This window comes from Erithacus rubecula (assembly GCF_903797595.1).
Source record: "Erithacus rubecula genome assembly, chromosome: 11".
In the NCBI taxonomy this organism is placed as follows: Eukaryota; Metazoa; Chordata; class Aves; order Passeriformes; family Muscicapidae; genus Erithacus; species Erithacus rubecula.
In genome coordinates, this window is record NC_136663.1 from 20,683,269 (window position 1) to 20,703,616 (window position 20,348).

Genomic DNA, 20,348 nt, shown 5'->3' on the forward strand with positions numbered 1-20,348 from the left:
TCAGGAACAGCATAAACACTTTGGAGATGCCACTTTAATTGTGTTTAAACCCTTGGGACTGTCCTTTCCCAGGCAGGAACAGAGGTGAAAGGCACAGCTCAGGCTGTGCCCAGCTCTGCAGTGCTCCTCATCTTTCTTCCCCTGGAGCCAAGAAGCAGGACTGTGTTACCCTGGATGAAGGTCAAGCATGGAGAGGCAAAACTCATCATATAGGGATTGTTCAGCCTGGAGAGGAAAAGGCTTCAGGATGACAAAGGGGGAATGGTTTCACGCTGACAGGGCAGGGTCAGATGGGATAGCAGGAAGAAATTCTTCCTTTTGAGGGGGGTGAGGCCCTGGCACAGGGTGCCCAGAGAAGCTGTGGCTGCTCCAGCCCTGGAACTCTCCAAAGCCAGGTTGGACAGGGCTTGGAGCAACTTGGTGTAATGAAAAGTGTCCCTGCCCATGGTGGAACTGGATGGTCTTTGAAACAGTGAGATCATGGCTATTAAGCTGTGCAGTCCCAACTGCACCTCCCCCTTACACCATAGCAAGAAACTAATGTGTAAGGACCTGTTTTAATTCTGTTCTTGCCTAATGCTCCTGTTAAGGAAACTTCTCATGCTTGTATTAAGACAAAAATACTCCTGGAGAGTTCTGGAGAAATGAAATATTTCACACAACTGATACACCACTGCAATCCTCACCCTTTTTAAAGTTCACTGAGGTAAGGCTTCTGCAGTTTTGCTAGGAATAGCTAGCTTTTCTAGCCTGAGCTCCTGCACTTCAAATATACAGACATTTGTGCTCAGCACTCTCAAACCAAGAAGAGACTTTTGCTGCCTGCTGTCCTCCCAGAGGCTCCTGGTTTAGAGACCCCAGTTCAGCAGTTGTATCTTCAAGGGAGATTCTGAGCTGTGGGTTCAGCACAGAAGCAACTGAAGGATCATTCACCCACCTGCCCACAAACCTTAAGGGAAGACTCTTGCTCACTGTGGGGCAAGTGGCACTCAAATTCCAAAAAAAAGGCAGCTCTGCCACCTTCTCCACACCATCCCCACTCTGGCTGGAGAGCACTTGGAACAGGGTGAGCTGAGATCCAGAGTTGTGGAAAGCTACTGAGTAACTTGAACCTGGGATGGTGAGCTCAGGAATGGGGATGGTTAGCTCAGGAATAAGAGGCTGAGAGAGTTTTATACCAAGATGCTATTTACTTTGAACAGTCATATTCAGCCACAGTATAACATATCTAATCAATCCACATGGATACACCTACAACAGGTAATTAAAAAAATAATAAATGAAGACACTAATAAATTAAGTACATTTAACTTAGATGGGACAATGGTGACAAAGGCTGGATCTGCAGTCACTCCTCTAGGATGCAAATGCCAAGCAAGAAAACCCCTCTGGATTCCCCTTCCCTTCAGTCCTCATCCCACATATGCTTGAGACCATAACTGAGCACTCCTGCTGGCCTCTGTCCTTCCCATTGTCCCATGGGATCTCCACACTCCCCCATCCTCACAGCATGCAACACTTTCCTTTTGCTTTCACTGCTTCACTGCATTGTTCTTTCTGTCAGTACACAAACACTTTTCTAATACAAATCAGAGTCCTCACAGCCCATCAAAGCCACATCCAACAGCATCTTGTGGCACTTAGCATGTCAGTCCTTCTGTGGAGGCACCCAAAGGTGACAGCTTTACAAAAGAGAACAAGCTGCAAACATTTCAGATTTAATACAGAAATTTAATAGAGTCCACAGACACTAATTCTCTATCTGGAATCCAGTGACTTTTACACCTTCATGAGAAACAGAAGATGGATCCCACCCTGAACTGAAATAGAAGATTAGGGATTTTCAGAAGTCCTTGCATGACAAAAGCACAAGCAGCAGTGACTTTCAGAGGCTTCTTCTCCTACAGTGCTTAAATGCCTTGAAAACATCACCCACACCAGAGTGGAGAGTGTTTGCCATCCCATGCCTTACTTAACTCCTACTACAGGATAAAGAAACTGGAGCAGTGATATGAGAGTAGTGTTTGAGTTCAGAGGACAAACCATGCACCCCCCACACCGATCCACAATACACCAACACCTTGGCAGCTCAGCAGAGACTCAGTCTTCCTGCTTCCCTGGAAAACTGCTCCTGAGGAGCAGAGCTGTTCTGGGAGAGCTGCAGTGTCTGTTCAGAATGAGCCAACACATCTTGTGTTCCTGTTAGTGTGAGGCAGCTGTGCCAGCAGGCTGATGCTGCCAGCCCACGGAGCACCTGGCACAGGGGGTGTCTGTGGCACCCACTGCTGCCAGCCAGCTACATCCCTGGAAGCTGCTGCTTTTCTCCCATGAGTGCTGACCATCCAGTCAAAATGTAAAAAGAAGGTGGTACCTGCCTTCAGGGCAGGTAAAGGTGTCACTGTACAGGTCCAATGGAACAAGAACCCTTCCATGATGTGTGTGCACTGGAGCACTGCTGCTGTTGGGTTCTAAGTAGGTTCAGCTGGAAGAGACTTGATCCTTTTCACACCATTGGGAATGGATGTGATCTCTGTCTGCAGCCTCCTCACTCCCACTTTCCATGCTGGGGGGAATGAGCCTCCTGGGTCTTTGCTTTGTCAACTCCAGAGACTCCTGTTCCCACCTGCTTCTTTTGGTGGTGTTGCCAGCAGAGATCCAGCTCTGCCCCCATCAGTCTGTGTGAGTGTCCTTCTCCTTGGGAAACAGCAGGCTCGACCTGGCTGGAGAGCTGGTGGCTCTTTTGATCACCTCCATCCACCTGCCCAGAAAAGACATGAGAAATGCTTAACCCTCACTCAGAGGTAATCCTGTCCTTTGTTATGAGCTGTATCCCTTTCCCAAACCTCCCCAAACAGTAATTTTCCTTCTTTTACAACTCTTCTGGAAAAATAACTTTTCAAAGGGACAGCTTGAGATGTGGTAAATACCCTGGAGAACCTGTGACAAGTGCACAGTGCTCTGAGCTCCAGAGAACTCTCATGAGAGCTCACTCTATTCTCTCTTCAATGTTATCAAGGATGACAAGCTGACAATAATTATTGCTTTTCTTAACATTAAATTAGGAAATAGATAACTGCCTTGTTCATGTGGAAGAAAGCAAAGCAGCAGTGAAAAAAGCAAGATAAATCCACTGTGGATTGGACATTTTTCCCTTGAAATCCCTGCATAGGCCCAGCGCATTTAAGAACACAACTTATGGCTCAGGTATCTGATACCTCAGCTGTTCACAAGTGTGTGACACCCTCTCAGGGAAGGGGGACATGTGGCACCTCAGTAAAAGCACATTCCAAACCAGCCAAAATGACCCTGCAAGGCAGGACCCAGTGCAAGAGTTCTCAACAGAGCAAAATTTTGTATGTGCTACATTTCACACACCCTCTGTGGAAGCCCCTAAGAGCAATTAATTGTAATTATAGAGGATAATAATAAAATGTAATTACAGAGAAACCAGACAAGTGAAAGGGGGCCATGGACTTGTTGCTCTCAGCCTCATATTATAACTAATGCTTCCAGAGATGGAAGATAAAAACCAAAAACCTCTTTACAGAATCTGGAAATCTGACTCCCAAAGAGCTGGTGGATCTGAGCACCCCACAGCCCTTTCCCTCCCACATTCCTCTCTGTGCACAAAGCACAGCTCACAGCTCTGGATGTATCCCCAGCTCTCCCACACAGAGGAGGGTTCTGTCAGAGGAAAGATCTTTAAACATCCATGGGGAAAAGAAGGGAATGTTATTCCTGAGATCACTCTAGGAGGAAAGAGAGGATGGGATGACCAACCACTGAGTTAAGAGCAGGATACAAACCAAGACAGAGAAAACAGAAAATTACCTCTCAAAGGTGTATTTGCTCTCAGCCCTGAAGAAATACACGTGGGACTTGAACTGCAGCTTGAAGACATAATCCTTCTGAATGCCATCTGCCTCCACAGGGCAGCTGACTGTGTAGCCAAGCAGGGGGAGGCTGGCCAGGGGATAATCATCCTGCAAGAGCCCAAGAGCCCAGCCCTGAGTGCAAGGCACCCCTGCCATGCAGCCCAAGTACCCCAGGTGAGGGCTGTGCACTCTAGTTCAGGAGACAACAGGAGAACTCTTCTGCAAGGCCACCAACAGCTTATAAATAAACCTTCCCCCAACTACTTTCTGTTTTTTATAGTTATTTGCTTCTGCTCCTCTGCCCAGTGCTGCCTCCTGGGCTCTCTCCTCCTTCTCTGCACCCTTTCTATGGAACTTGAAGCACAGATCTGACACAAAAGTCAAGTAACCCTCACAAAAGAAATGTGCCCTCAAGGCAAGAAGCCAGAATGACCCAATTACTGGGTTAATAAACAGAGTTTATTTGGTTAATAAGACAAAAAAGATTGTGCTGCACCATGGTTTATTATCAAGGAGGTGCTGAAAGTACCATAGGCACAAAAATATCTGGAGCTTGTCATGCTGAGCTGGAGCCCAGCACAGAGAGAAGTGGGCAAAGAAGGTCCCTCACATCCTTTAGTCACTGCATGAGGAGATGTTTCCCCCTCACCCACAGAAGGTCAGTACCTTCAGAACTGGAAATTCCAATTCAGTTCCACAAGAAGTGCCCACAGCCTTTCAGAGACCAGCTTCAGCTACCTCCTCTCCCCTTGCTACCTCCTTCAATCAGCAGTGATTTGTCCCTGGGGCTGAAAGTCAAGAATCCCCAGGTCCCCCCAACACCCTGACCATCATCCCCTCACCTACACCTGCCCACCTGGTGTGTCTTGTAGAAGAACAAGCAGAAGTTGGTGAAGACCACCCAGAGTTTCTGCCAGCCATTGCTGTTCTTGAACTTCCTCAGCAAATACCCAGAGAGCTGGTTCTGGCACAGAAGGAAAAAAGGACTGCATGAAATCACAGGTTTCAGGTGAACAGCCCAGTGCTGCTCCTGCCCTTGTCCCCTGGTGTCACCCAGGTATGGTGACAGCCACCAGAGCCCATCCCTTTCAGCCACCCCTCCTTACATGCAGAAACCCCACATGGAACACACTGTGTGAGAAGGGGAATAAAGCAGGAGAGGAAACAGGATAAACAGCACGTGGCAGCTACACAAAGCAAAGCTGGCATGGAAGGGGGTGCAGGGAGGGGAACACCACTGCCTTGGAGCCAGCCAGCAGGATAGGGAAACTATGGCATGGAATGACAGCACAGGAAATCTGGAATTTGAGAAAAAGACAGGACACATGGCAGATTTACAGTAAGAACCATTTTTCTGAGGCATAAACAAGGAAATCCAGTTTTAACAAGGCAATGGTACACATCTGCCTCTGAGGACAAGGACCCTCACGTGAGCAGTTAGGAAGCAGGACATTTTCCTGGGCATCCCATGGCTCCTCCCCACCAGCACAAAATGTGAGAGGCATCTTTACCTGGATCATGCACAAGTAATCAGACAGGGACAGGCTCTGGTTCCGGTACCAACAAACATGGGTGATTGTGTTGGGCCGTTGGGCCTGGCCCAGCAAATAGCGAGGAGGAAGCTCTGGAGAAACAGCAAGAGAGCAGAAAACTGAGCAGAGAAAGGGGGAGAGAAAAACAGAATGTTAGGGTGAGAGGAGTGATGCAAGAAAGGTGGCTGTTAAAGGAAAATGGATGGTGAAAAAAAAGATGGTGTTAGAACATGGAACAGATCAGAGTGACAGGGAGTGCAAGAACCACATTCAGTGCCAGAACCTTGTTATCCATGCACAGAACTGTGAACTGGTGTCTTTCCCAAGGTGTCAGCAGGGAAAGGCCAGTCCCCCCTACAGAAACTGCAACAGAAGCCAGCTCAAGAGCCCAATGTCTGCACCTCAAGCCCAGGTCACAGCTACAGCATGTCCCTTACCAAGCTGATCCAAACGGTCCCTCTATCAGAAAAATGCAGGAGCTCCAGTGCCCAAACTTTTAACTACAGTTAAACAAGTGTCCAAGAGCAGAGCAGGACAGGCAGGCACAGACACATACTGCACCTCCCTGCCCCATTGCTTTTGTCAGGTTAGTGAGCTCCTTTTTCTCTCTGTGTTATTTAGAGTCCTTCCCACTTCTGGAAGTCTTCCAAGCATGCCAGCCTCCAGCAAGGTGTCCTACCCTGCCAGAGTGCTGCCTACAGTGAAACTGTAGATTTGCTGCAAGCAGTGTAAGGAGTGCTGAGCTGATCACTCTCAAAATCTGCAGGATTCAGTGCTCAAATGTGCCACCAGTGCTGCCTTGCACTGTGAGTAACAGCAAGACTGCAGATACCAGTGGCCCATAGAATCACAAAAAGGTTTGGGTTGGAAGGAGCCTTAGGGCTCATCTGATTCCAACCCCTGCCAAGGTTCCAACCTTCCACTAGCCCAGGCTGCTCAGACTCCATCCACCCTGGCCTTGAACACCTCTGTGGGTACATAATAAACATCTCTGCTCAGCACAAAATGATGCTGCTGTGAAAAGACACTTGGCTGCTCAGTCCTGCCAGCAAGGGAAGGACAGAGAATTCCAACTGAATTCCCTCTTCTTAATTCTGGGTGCAGTACAGCAGCTAACCAGAGCTCAACATGGCACAGTCAATCTCTAAAGGAAAATACCACAGGTAGGGAACTTACAGTCATAGAACCATTAAGGTTGGAAAAGACCTCAAAGATCATCAAATCCAACTTTTCACCAAATCCCACTGAACAATTTGGCAAAGTGCCACATCCACACATTCTTTGAACACATTTCTGGGGGTAGTAACCCCACCACTGCCCTGGGCAGCCTGTTCCAATGCTTGATCTCTCTACCTGCAAAGAAATTCTTCCTGCTACTGTGTAGCTTGAGGTCATTCCCTTTTGTCCTGCCCCTTGTTCCCTGGGAGCATAACCCAACCCCCACCTGGCTGCACCTTCTTTTCAGTGAGTTGTGCAGAGCCAGAGGGTCTCCCCTGAGCCTCCTTTTCTCCAGGCTGAGTCCTCCCAGTGCTCCTGGTGCTCCAGTCCCTCCCCAGCTCTGTTCCATTCTCTGGACAAGCTCCAGCCCTCAACATCCTCCTTGTCTGAGGGGCCCAAACCAGACCCCAGGATTTGAGGCACACCAGCAGTGCTCAGCACAGGGGATGCTCAGCCCTGCAGCAAGCAGGAGCTATTCCATCCCAGGATATCCTGGCTTTCCTTTCCACCCTCCCTGCTTTGTTCCCGCTGCCGAGGCCAGCACGGAAAGCAGAGGGCGAGCACGGACACACAGACAGGTACAGAGGGACAGCATGCAGTGCTGGTGATGGCCCAGGCTCTCCCTGCACACACAGCCACTGCCCAGGCCAGCCTGGAGCTGCAGCCAGGGCAGGATGGGCAGGGCCAGCCCTGGGTACCTCAACAGCCACACTGTGGTCGGCCATGGAGACGCTGGTGTTGCGGTACCAGCACACGTGCATGGTGGTGTTGGCACGGTGGTGGCTCTGCCTGTCCAGGGAGCTACGAGAGGAGTGAATGTCATCTTCGGACTCCTGTTCTACAGAGACCTCATCAGAGGATCCTGGGGAGGAGAATTGGGTAGTGCTTTAAGAAAACTGTGTGATGCAAACGGCAAGAGAAGCTGGGGTTCCTGAGAAAGGAGCTTTTCTCTTGCCATGGTCCAGTTTGGTGTCAGGCTGGACTGGTTACACAGCTCCACCAACCACTCTGAGCACATCAGTCTGGGTCTCATTACTCAAACTGATCACAGGATGGTTTGGGTTGGAAGGGACCTGGGCAGGGACACCTTCCACTAGAGTAAAATCACAGAGTGGTTTGAGTCAGTGCTGTGTCCAACAACCAAAAATGACAACACTTCATCTTGAGTGAAAGAATACAACAGAGGTCTCAAAGAAAAAGTACTTCATGTTTCAGCACAGCCATAACACCACCAGGCACAGGAATACTGGGCTGTAAAACTTGACCTCCAGAGACACTACATTTTGGACAAAAAAATTCACCACATAGTTAAATTGAGAAAAATCCATGTAAAGGGTGACTAAGGACCTTATAAAATTAACGACTCTGCAATGGGAGCATCTCTGCTGCATTTAAAGCTACCTTGGACATCAGTCTAGGAAGACAAGCACATCTCTTTTGATTAAAACCAAAACCCAAATAATACCCCTTTATCATATGAATGATAAAAATAAGTCATATTTATGTCATCAAACTCAGAACAGACCTGCTGCTTTTCAAGGAGGCAGAAACACCACTTACTGTTGGAGCGGTTGCACACAGAGTTCTCCAGAAGCATCTCAGATTTCTCAGTAGATTTCTTGGCCATTTCAATTGCCACATTCAGATCTTCCATCCACTTGCCCATCTCCAGGCGGGTGCTGCAAGGGAAGTGGGGAATGGGGATGTGCCAGCCCATGTACTGAAGGCACTGCCCAAAACAAGGGACAGTATCCTTCCTTTAGATAAATAAAACCAAAATTATAATTGCTCCAAAGCAGGAAATTTCCAGAGGAAAACTGACCACACATACTCTCCACTTCTATATTCAAGCCTTGAAACAAGACTAAACAACTAAACACTTGCACTTCACAGCAAATAAAATGAACTGATAGCTGACAGGAGAAGAATTCTGGAGATGGGGGATATGAACCATGATTTTTTGCAAGGATAAGTGGCAGCCTGAAGCACAGCCCAGGTTTTAAAAGGCATCTGGGATGTATCTGACATCTCAAGCAAGTAAAACTCAGAGCACAGGAAGAGGAAACTTCATTCTCCCCTCCCAGGATCCACTACAAGGTGAGACCTTCGCAGCCCTTCTCTATCCACAGGGTGCAACAGTAGAAGGTTTGGCTTTAGACACAGACACAACATTTCTTTGTTTTGGTAACTGTCTCTTCTTTCTGAAAGTTTTTAATTTAGACTGAAAATTCCACACATGGTCTAAGCCTAGTAGCAATTTTTATTTTTGACAGGTAACCTTTGAGCTATTTTAAAGTTCTAACAAGGTAAAAATTCTATTTTTTTTTTCCAAATTTAAGAATCTTTCAAGCACCTTATGGCTCACAGTTGCTGAGAAATTGTTGATCTCAAAATATTGCATTCTCAGGTGTTAGGTTGGAATTTAAAAAATACACCTGCATATCAAACATGTTGGTTCCTGTGCAATTACACACCTGATTTATAAATATCCTGTAGTGGTTATTTTTCAAGAACAGGTCATCAAGCTGTAAAAATCTCTATGATTTAAGGTTGAGATTTAGTGCTCCCACCCTGCATTGTTGGCATTCCTGATTCCAGCTGCCTTTTCATAGCAGACTTGCAGAAAGACAAAAACTTCTAAAGCTGATCCTGACACCAGGGCAGGAGACACCCTAATTACAAAAAGGCACCAAACTCACTGCACAGGGTTAATTTAGGCTGAAAACAAATTGTTTTTATTTCCAAGTCAGCCTTTAATTAAATTTTTTCTATTCTCCATCTTCCTCCATGAGATTCTGCAGAAACTCTCCCCTCCTCACAGCAATTCACATGTTCTGAATTTTAATTCTTTTGAGTCTCTAAAATACTTGCATGTTTAGATTTTGTCTTCTGAAGTGGTTTGAAGGATGACACTGGCAACTCCCAAATAAACAAACACAATGGGAAACTTACTGCTGCTGTTTGAGTTTTGGGTCAGATAGAAACACAGAACCACAGGATGGTGATGGGAAAGGACCTTAAAGCTCATCTCATTCCATCCCATGAGAGCAGGGACATCTCCCACTATCCCAGGCTGCTCCAAACCCTGTCCAACCTGCCCTTGGACATTTCAGGGATTGGGCAGCCACAGCTTCTCTGGATAAGCTGTGCCAGGGCCTCATCACCTTCCTTGGCAAGAATTCCTTCCCCATATCCCATCTATCCCTGCCCTCTGGCAGTGGGAAGCCATTCCCCCTTGTCCTGTCCCTACAGGCCCTTCCCCAAAGGCTTTTTCCATCTTTCTTGTCAGATCCTTCAGGCATTGCAAGGTCACAGTGAGGTCACCCCAGAGCTTCTCTTCTCCAGGCTGAACAATCCCAGTTCTCCCAGCAGAGCTGCTCCATCCTCTGCTCATCCTGGTGCCTCCTCTGGGCTCTCTCCAGCAGCTCCAGCTCCTTCCTGTGCTGGGCCAGCTCTGCAGGTGGGGTCTCACCTGAGCAGGGCAGAATCCCAATCCCTTTTCTGCTGCCAATGCTGGGGGAATCAACCCAGGATAAAATACTCCTTCCCAAAATTCAACACTGAAAAAGGAGTTGTGAAGAGTACTGGGCTTATTTTGAAGTCCAGAGGATGTATGAAACACCCCTCTGGCTCTGCACCACTTGAGCAGCAACTTTCTGAAGAAGGAATCCATCAAAGCCACAGGAAAACTAGGAAAGCTGGGATTACCTGGCTGCCACCACTATGGTTTTCTGTGCAGAATAGATTGTGAAGCAGTGTGGGACTGACCATTCATTCTCACTCTCCTCCACCTGCAGGAAAAAAGATTTTTCTCATCAGTGCTCAGTCACCAATAAACATTAAAACTGTCCAGTGCTGGCTGGGACTGGAGTCAAACAGGATTCCAACCCAGCTGCAGGAAATGCAGAACAGCAACCCTTTGATGAATACCACCTACTGTCAAGTCTATTTTGGCTCTATACCAAAATCTATGGTGTGTTTCTACTGCAGGGGCACAGCACCACTTCCAGCAGGGCAAGGAAAGGAGGAGTTGGAGCAGATTTGGCTCTTTACTTACCGGGGGGTCAAGCACTATCAGCTGCAAACCAAAGACAGAAAGAACAATCCTGTTAGAAAAGGTGTGGGGAGGCAGGAGGATTGGTTATATGCCAAGGTGTTTGCAGGGGGATAAAACACCAGGAGAAATAAATCCCTATTTTCAGATCAGCCCCTCACCAGTGTGAAAATGAATGGGCAACAGGGTCTGCTGCAGCTGTTTGCTAATGTGGAAGGAAGAGACTCATCACCTGCAGGTAAAGAAAGCTCTGTTTGACACATATCAAGGTCCAATTGCTGCTCAGACCAGCCTTGGAGCAGTTTGTGGCTTTGGTTCTTGTGCCCTGAAGGAATTCCTCACCCTGCCTTAGGCAAAGCCATTTCCTTAACCCTGTGATGCAACATGGAACCACTTACCAACATGCCATGCAGAGAGAGGTGTCCGTGGATTTTGAACTGATTTGTCCCTGTGACCCCTTTGCTTGTGTACAGCAACATATCAGAGAACTGGAAAGGCAGAAGAGAACAGTGTTCTGAAAGCAGCAGGCAGGGCTAAGGATTTTTTTGACATCTCCTTAGAAAGATTTAAAGGCCACTGTAGATGCATGAGAAATGTCATTTCTCAGTCAGTTTGGCCAACTACCCTTCAAACCTCTCTTTTGTTTACTTATAAGAGAGGAAATTAATTTTTTTAGTCCTGTTAAAACTCTGTGCCATTAAGGAACCTAGTTGACTAAAGAGTTATATCACACCCTCTAAAAACATTGCTTAGAGTGAGTTTTCAGTCTCAGCTGCTGATTTTCAACACACTTCACCAACAACTTTATCTTGAAGACTTTGGATTTATACAAGTCAGAAGCAACACCCACCAGAAAGAACATCCTCTGCTGTAAGCCCTTCTTAGTGAGCTTGTACAAGCAACCTTCCCGGATAAACTCCTGCAGAGGAAAAGAAAAAGTTAAATCTTTGATCTTTCATGACCCAAGGGAATTTTATTTTCACCCCAGAGTACACAGATGTTGATTGGTGTCCAGCAATGATCACTAACAGATTTTTTAGAGGCCTGATGACACCTTCCTTCCTTTTTTTTGTGATATGAATCAGCTGCTTGCTGCAGCCAGCATTTAAATCAGTGAAGGAAGAGAAAGGAAAGGAGCAGAATTCCTGCTGGATACCAGCACTTCACCCATCACACATCCCACTGCAGTGACTGCCATAGCATCCCCAAAACACATACTCTGCTCCTGTATTTATGCTCAGTACATCTATCAAAATAAACTAAAAAAAACCAGGCAGGAACTGCACAAACTCCTGCAGCACAGAGGCACCCACACCAGTTCAGCCCAGTGCTGTGGCTCTGTTCCCTGAGTTTGCACCAGGCAGACACAAGCAGAGCTGGGAGTGGATTTCCAGTATGACACACCAGTTTCCACTCATGCACAGAGCATCCAGTATACCCAGTATCTGTACTGGAAAGTGCAGCCAGAGTTTAAGCAGAAGCATTTCTGACCTAGGTGATGATCCCATCATCCATGGCATTCACTAAGAGACAGTCACATGAAACCTTTACAGCTGTCCCATAGACCAGAGGGGCAGCCATGGCAAATCCAGGCTGCAAAATAAAACTTCCTTGGAAAGCTTGGAAATAAAACCAATAGAGGCTGTAAAAACTAAGCAGAGGCACTCACCCTGCCAGGTGCTGTGAGATTGTCTATCCCAATCAGGTCATGCTGTAGCTCTGTCAGCTTCTGGAAGTTTTCCAGGCGGATGAGGCTGTGCTGCAGCTGTGAGGTCATTTCTGTGACTTCCTTCAGTGCATCTGTGTGGAGAACAGCACCAATGGGACAAGAGAGCACAGCAACCCAGGCCACCCATTTCACCCCTGGAAAAGTGAATCTGAAATTTAGATCTGAAATTTATAGCCAGTTTTAGAACAGAATGGTTCCACAATCACCCAGTCCAACTGCCAACTTCTTTAAGAGTATTTTAGAGGAGTGGAAATAGAGCAAGTGACTTCACAGCATTTCCTATGTTTCTGGAGATCATTGTGTATCTCAGACTTTGCTTAAACAAAAAGTATTTACCCTGTAGCTGAAAGCAAATGAAAAAAATCAAACCAAAAACTATTTCTGCTAAAGAGTACTTTGTCATAAATGGAATTTACTACACACGCTTCTGATGCTACAAAACAAACATTTTTTGGTCACATTTTTACATCTAAATGACAAAAAGGTTGTAAAAAAAATACTCTCTTCCTTTTTTCCCCTGCTAGGAGACATGAAAATGACTAATTTTCCAGCTTTGCTTGAAGCATTGGGATCCATCATGAGCAAATCACTTCCAGAAATGCCAGGAAGCATTTACATTGAATTTGTGGACATAATTGAACATAAGTGAAGCTAAGTGTTAAAGACCAGGTTGGACAGGGCTCTCAGCATTCTGCTCTAGTAAAAGTATCCCTGTCCATGGTGGAAGAGGAATGAGATGAGTTTTTTCAACCCAAACCATTCTGAGATTCTCTGATTCTATAATTATTGTGTTCCCAGGGCACAGACAGAAATTTGGATGTCCCTGGGTTTTGCTTTTATCATCTTTTTTCTCTTCTGCCAGAGTGGGAATTAAAAGATCCATGATCTGCAATGTGGACTTTTCTACCCAATTACAAAAGTACCACCTAGACCCATGAAGGAGGTGAAGAACAAAGAAACCTCCACCCTAAAACCTCCACCTTGCCTAGAACATATTGCTATATTCTAAAACCCTAAATTATTTTCACCATTCGAATCACATGCTCGTGATCCTAGTTCTATCACTCAGTTCTGCATAGCCTCAGGTCAAAAGCAGTGTTCTCCTGGGGATCAGTGCCTGCCAGCACAGAGAGTTCCAAACTCCAGGGAGCTTTGGAAAGGGAGCTGCCAGCAGGACAGGGCTGGGTGCTCACTCACTGCGGCAGTCGGCGAAGTCCCGGTGCTCTGCTGTGTAGTGCTTGCACAGCCTCCCCAGGATCAGCTTGTAGTGCATCAGTCTCTGGATGGGTTTGAGCAGAAAGGTGTTGAGGGGTAGGTAGCAAACCTTCTGCAGCTCAAACTCCTTATAAACCATCTCCAGCTTCTTGAGGCGTTTGGTCGCTTTCTCCAGTTCCGTCAGGACCTCGTCGTGCTTCTGCAGGTAACTGGTGAACTCCTGTGGGATGGGACAGAAAGTTCCTTGCATCAAAGGAAAAGTGTCTTTCATAATTAAAGGAAGTGGCAGGCAGCTCCCAGTCAAGGTTAAAATAGGTGTCTGGATGGGATTGTGCCTGTGCCTGCTGGGAATACCAAATGCTGGGGGTGGAAATAGTCCCACACTCCTACACTCCCATTCAAGGCACTGGTTGTAATTAAATTATTACTCCACTACTACAGCATTAATGTAACTGTCCTACATAGGCACTCTGCTCCAAATAAAGTTGACTTCATTCCAGAAGAAGTTATTCTGCCTTTTAAAAAATGTATATTTTTAAATTAAATAACCTTGTCAATCAATGTCTAAATAGGGGAGCTAAATGTTTTTCTTTGTTTTCTGCAGAATAACCAACAAACACCTTTTCTCAAGGTAAATGCAGGTGGCTAAATAAGCAACAGTAATACAAAAACCTTCCTGCAATTATTTCACTGTTGTTTTCTTTTTAATTTTTTTCTCAACAATAACTTTTTGCAAGTTACTACAAGATTGACTGAAAAAGAATAGGTTTAGATGGGAAAAAAATTCTTCCCTGTGAGGGTGGTGTCAGATACTAGAATCTGATAGTTCATGGCTTAAATATTGTTAGGAACCTTTTGCCTGTTATGGCAAAACTGTATATAAAGAAGTTAAAACCAGAGAAGCCCAGCCCTCCCTGAAGATGCCTAACTGGAACTTTGGACTGTGAGTTAAGATGCCTTGATAAGATAAAGGGAACACTATTATTCAATAATCATGGGTCTAGGGACAAGTAAACAAGGCAGAGGGAAAAGAATGCATGCCCAAGAAAGTCAAACCCAGGAGAAAATCATTCCTGGCTGGCTTTGGGTGGAGGAGGCCATAGATCAAGAGGCCAGGTTTGCACAGAACCCCCCAGACAAAGGGGAGAGGAGGAAAGTTGTGGGTGTGTGGTGAAACCTCTGGTCAGAGGCAATGAACACCCATCCCCTTACATAAACTGCATCAGCTGTAAAACCCCCAGTGCCAGGAAGGCCACATCCATGGGACATGCATGGATGGGCAGTGTCACAATCCATCAAAGACTCGCCCCAAAGTGCTCCCCAGACTTATTCCTGTGGCCTTGCACTACAGGACTGCATGTGATGCAAAGTGATTCAGTCTGCTGCAGCACACTGTGCAAAACCTGCTCCCCTCCAGGGGAGGTACCTGGGTATTCCACCTGGCCTGAGCATACTGGAATCCATTGGATTCTATGCTTTTTGGGGGACCCTCACCACCAAAAAGACCAGCTGGACAGGATCATCAGGATGCTGGTGAAATGCCCACCAGAGTGTAGTAAGATTTTCTTCAATCTGTCCCTCTCTCTCTGTCCTCCCACCTCTTTTCTATTTATTTCTCTTCCTTCTTCTCTCTCTCTGATATTTACTATTATATAAAGCTCATAGTATTGACATTGGCATCTCGTTTGCACCTTCATTAAAGCACAGGCATTTCTAATAATTTTAAGAACCAAACCATAGCAGGTGCTGAGGCCCTGGCACAGTTGCCCAGAGAAGCTGTGGCTGCCCCATCCCTGGCAGTGCCCAAGGCCAGGCTGGATGGGGCTTGGAGCACCCTGGGATAGTGGAAGGTGTCCCTGCCCATGGCAGGGGATGGGATGGGATGAGCTTTAAGGTCACTTCTAACCCAAAGGCCTCTGTTATTACTGAAACTATTAATTTCTGAGGTCTGATCCTTGACAAAACAAAACAGAGCACCTCCCCAGGCCCCAGAGTGCCCGCCCTGAGTCTGTGAGTACCTTCAGCGCGCGCATGTTCCTGAGCATGACGTCTCCGATGCGCTGGCAATCTCCCTTCACCTGAGCATTGCTCCTGCCTTCCCTGCAACACACACAAGCACCAAAGGAGCCAACAGAGATGGGGGATCAATTTTCTGCCTCCATCTTCCATTGTAATTCAGGACATAATCTTTAGCCATCTGACATTCCTATTTCACTGTTCAGATTGAAAATTTGGTACATTAAATATGAATGCTGCACAAAAACACAAAGACACGCTTAAAAAACTGGAAAAGAATAGAAAGGAACTTGTGTGAAAGTCTATTTTTGAGAGTTTTACATTTCAGATCTTTACATAAATGTCATAACACAACCCCACCTGATTTTATGAACTTATTTTTGTTCATACTTTGTTTATGTTGACCACCTTTGAAAGGTTCTTTAGTATTACTGTATATAAAACATGTCAGGAGAAAATAACACAAAGTTTAAAAGACTAAAAACATCATCTGTGACATAAACTGCATTGCAAGAACCAAATTCGCACCTAAATCACAAAAATATTTCCTAGATTTTCACCTGGAGATTCATTAACTGGAAGGTGTTGTAAAAACACACCCATCATCTTTTTGATCTTGTGTTTCTTCTTCTTTCTAAGGCTTGAGAGACATTATCAGATTATATCAAGAACTGATGGGCTTAAAAGTGTTCTCCAGCCTAAATGATTCAGTGATTACAAAACCATCACTTTGGCACACAAATCATACAACTACAGAATATTATATACAAAGCAAAGTTTGGAAAATGGGCTTTGTTCAATGTAGTTTGTACTTTTCAAAATAGCTTTAATTTCATAGAAGATTTCTCCTTGATTCTTTTGATGCAGAAATACCAATTGCAGTCTGGTTTTGAAGTGAGGATGTAGAAAAAGATCCCCCTGCTCACTTACCAGAGTGAGAGCCTCTGTTCAATCTCCTTCAGAAAGCCCCTGTGGAACTCATAGATGGGGTCAATGTTGGAGAAGAGCAGTGTCATCAGGCCCTCTGGCATGGCATTCTCCTTGATCACAGCACTGCGGAACCACTGCCAGAAAACCAGAAATTCTCATCAAATCCTGTTTCAGAAATCCATTGTTGGTATGAAAATTCCTGCTCCTGCAGCAATGGGAGAGGATGCACAGGCAAACAGGATATGAAAATTCCTGCTCCTGCAGCAATGGGGGAGGATGCACAGGGAAACAGCAGGAAGGGAGAAGAAATATTTAGGGAAGACGTAATTTGTGGAAAATGAAAAGATGGGACTTTTTTTCCTTGCCAAAAATGAGGAAGATGAGGCCCATGGCTGGCTCTGGGCACAAGCTTGTTTCTGAATGCAATGATGGGATGGTTGGGGACAGCTGAGTGACAGTCAGTTACCCAGTGGCTGCCCCAGCTGCTGCCACTTCCACGCAGATAAAACTGCTCTCATAGACCTGGAGCCCTGTGCAAGCCACTCAGCTGAAGACATCTCGTTGCAGGTCACATTCCACACTCTATTCGTTTTCAGGATATTACAAAAATCCTCTGAGATTTCTCTGAGGTATTCCCCCTTCTTTTAGGAGAAGTGCTGGGCAGCCTGTAGGAGGAATTGGAGTGAGATGGTGCTCAATGAGCTGGCAGAGAACACCTCCACTGAGGCTATGCAGTGTTAAGGGACTCAAGCTTTTCTTTGGTGAAATCAAAACAACAGCTTATAGAAAGGCAACAGTCACAGTGCTCAAATGTGGAGCTCATGAACAAAAAAACTCTTTTAGAAGCACATGAAATAGAAATTCATGCTGCCCTCCAAACCAGCACTCACTTGTCTATTCTGGGTGAAAAGAAGAGGAAGAAACAGAAAGAACAAACCCATGGGTTTGATACTCTTTTCAATTGACATCTGCTCCAGATCCAAAGGCACAAGGCTAAAAGCTTCCCAAGGAAAACCACAAAGAAGACAGCCAGAACTGGCAGATGATATTGAAACTGAATACAAAATGTTTTTAGGCTCTCCTTGTTCACAATTTTCAGACCAAAAGTTTGCCCAAGTCATGAGGATGGCACAGGATGTAGCTGCTGGAGCAGGTGATCGAAGTCCAGAGGCAATATCTGCCCTCCCACAGAAGGAGCTACGGAACAAGGACGGGGACAGCTGCTTGGCTCATGGATTATGCTACAGCACAAGAAGAAATCCCAAGTTTTTTCCACCCTAACAATCACAAATCTGTTAAAGAAAGGGAGAAAAGAGAAAGTCAAGCCCACTTACCACAGTAATAACCTCCAGGTCCTTTAGATAGGTGCGCTCTGTGGCAAGGATCTCCTTTGCTATGAAGTACGCCTTGTCGGTGGGGTAGCGCTGGAAGGACACACACCATCAGCAAGGACACAAACACAAACCTCTGCAACAGTGGGGGGTGTTTTGCACCACTTCATTAGTGCTTTGTCTGGAGGTTTTTTTGTTTTTACTTAGAGCCAGGATTAAAAAAATATACTAAGGAACTGATTTTTTTGCGTTTGGGCTTGGTTGTTCATTAAATTTTATCAAAAGTACAGAACATTTAGTAACACTTCTAGCTACCACTTAGAAGTGAGCAAAATGGAGATAAATCTAGCTAGCTACAAGGTCTCAAAGCTAAACATTCCAATAGAGAAATAACATCTATATTATTTATACTTCTAACCCAATAATCAAATTCTTGTGACTTTCAGTGCAGCACTAACTGTCCAACCAGAAACTACCAACTGAAACCAGGAAGAAAAAAGAAGATGAGCACTGAAAAAGACACCACTTAAATTCCTCCCTTTTGTTTCATACCTATTGCTATATTATAAAAACCTCAATTTTAAAACAATGTGAAACCACACACATCTATTTAACTACACATCAGTAATTTTAACTCCATCACTCAATTTGAAAGCTTCTCCAAGGCCTGAAGTCAAAAGCAGTGTTCTCCAGGGGGTCAGTGCTGGAAAGCTCAAAACTCCCAAAAATCCCAGGTTTCTGGGATCCAACTAACTTCTATTTCCTACTGGGCATCAGCTCAAACCTTACCTCCACTTCCCCTTGCTCTGTGCAAATGGAGCAGCTCATTACTAACAGGATGCCCAACAGATTTGCAAACAGTCCCATTCCAAAACTGTTTCTTTCCACTTAGAGCTTTCACTCAAGCTATTCCTTTGAAGCCCTTGTTAATTAGCTAAGAAAAAAAGAAAATGAAACTGCAGCAGTTGTTTGCTGCATGATTGCTCTGAGCTGCTCCTTAAAGAGATAATGCATATGGAAGAACACAAGAATGAAAAGGTGGTAAGAGATGCTGTGCAGATGCAACACAAAATCACAGTTAGCTTGAAAACATATATTACTAAAAATTATGCAATATTAAGGCATTAGTCATTCTTCAGGGTAAGGGACTGCTTTTTCTCCTTAGCTCCCTATGCTGTGCTGTAGTTCTGTGCTAAATGCCACTGAGTAATGTCAAAATTTGGACTCCTCCCTCTCTGCCCCTCCTGAGGGAAACACTGCTTTGAGATTCTCTCTTCTGTTTCCTCCTATATTCTGAATTAATTAAAAATTGTCTTTATAGAGTCACTCTGAGATGCCTCCAGTGCTGTCAGCACAGGGAGTGTTTCCCAACCCTCCAGTTCAGTGTTGCCCACAGAGAAGACATTCTCCTGGTAGCTCAGTAACCTCTCTATTGAGTCCTAGAGGTGTACCCTCAAATAATTAATTGTGAGACACTCTCTAGTCTCTTTACAGGTTATTTTATGCTGGTTATTGTAGTTCCACATGTCAGCTCCTCCCTGGAGGAACAGAGGACATACTCCCACTCATTCCACAGCCATCCCCTCAACTCCAATCTGCCTGTCTCAAGTGCAGGGTGTCAGGCAAAGTCCCACCTAATCCTGGCTTTTTTTTTTTTTTTTTTTTCCCTTGGGCTGTTTACCTGAATGCACTCTCATAAACTGTGGAACTTCAGTGAAGGGGCATCTTTCATTAGAAGGATGTTTCCCAAAGGAAACAAAATCATTTTTCTGGGCTCCCTGGAGCCCAAGGTGACACACTTTTACCATCTCACTTCTCAGCCTCAGCAGCTCCTTACATGACAGGAGGGTTTCTGCTCTCAGGGAAGTTCTTACACAACTCTGGGTACATCCTCTTCTGGACTATGCACAGGAGCTTATTGCAATTCCTTGAAATCTTACAGAGCATGAAGGTGTGTGAAAACCTGGGAGCATGACCTCTACACAGGCAGGTAGTGATGGGGGAACTTTTCTAAAAACTCAAACCACACCATGGTCATAACCTGTCACTCCTCATAGCCTGCATGGATCATGTTTTTTTCCACCTCTGAGCATTTCTGCAGCTTTCTGCTCCATTCTCCAGCTGTGTGCTGACCTGGGCACAAGAGGGTTTTTATTTTCCCAGGCATCTTCTCTTCCTCTCTCCCCCCACAACACATCAGCCCTTTCTGCTTATTCTCAGAAGTTCCCACTCTTTTCAAATTGCTCCCTGGTGGAATTTAGTGCCCCTAGCTTGCTTTTTTCCAGCCCTGCACCAGCCCTAAGTGCATCCCTTGTGCTGAGTGCTGGCAGCAGCTGCTGGGCAGACCCTGCACCAGAGGAGTGGAAAGGCTGTCACAGAGCACAGGGGCCCTGCCAAACACCTTCACTGCTGCTCAGGCTCTGCAAGGGGAAAGAAAATCAGCTCATG

The 20,348-nt window shown here is 45.7% G+C and overlaps 1 protein-coding gene across 3 annotated transcripts in view; it reads right to left on the reverse strand.

Annotated features, from left to right (window-relative positions):
• Window positions 1–1,710: 1,710 nt before the first annotated feature.
• Window positions 1,711–20,348, reverse strand: part of FARP2 (FERM, ARH/RhoGEF and pleckstrin domain protein 2) — a 70,317-nt gene continuing 51,679 nt past the window's right edge. For all 3 annotated transcript variants that reach the window (XM_079315533.1, XM_079315535.1, XM_079315534.1), the window contains exons 15-27: window positions 17,904–17,993; window positions 16,570–16,703; window positions 15,642–15,723; window positions 13,606–13,843; window positions 12,349–12,479; window positions 11,530–11,598; window positions 11,078–11,167; window positions 10,334–10,416; window positions 8,186–8,304; window positions 7,324–7,487; window positions 4,732–4,839; window positions 3,832–3,983; window positions 1,711–2,758 (exon numbers count right to left, since the gene is read on the reverse strand). In XM_079315533.1, coding sequence (XP_079171659.1) covers window positions 2,671–2,758; window positions 3,832–3,983; window positions 4,732–4,839; window positions 7,324–7,487; window positions 8,186–8,304; window positions 10,334–10,416; window positions 11,078–11,167; window positions 11,530–11,598; window positions 12,349–12,479; window positions 13,606–13,843; window positions 15,642–15,723; window positions 16,570–16,703; window positions 17,904–17,993 — 1,548 coding nt within the window. In that variant the 3' untranslated portion in view covers window positions 1,711–2,670. The remainder of the gene's footprint in view (window positions 2,759–3,831; window positions 3,984–4,731; window positions 4,840–7,323; window positions 7,488–8,185; window positions 8,305–10,333; window positions 10,417–11,077; window positions 11,168–11,529; window positions 11,599–12,348; window positions 12,480–13,605; window positions 13,844–15,641; window positions 15,724–16,569; window positions 16,704–17,903; window positions 17,994–20,348) is intronic.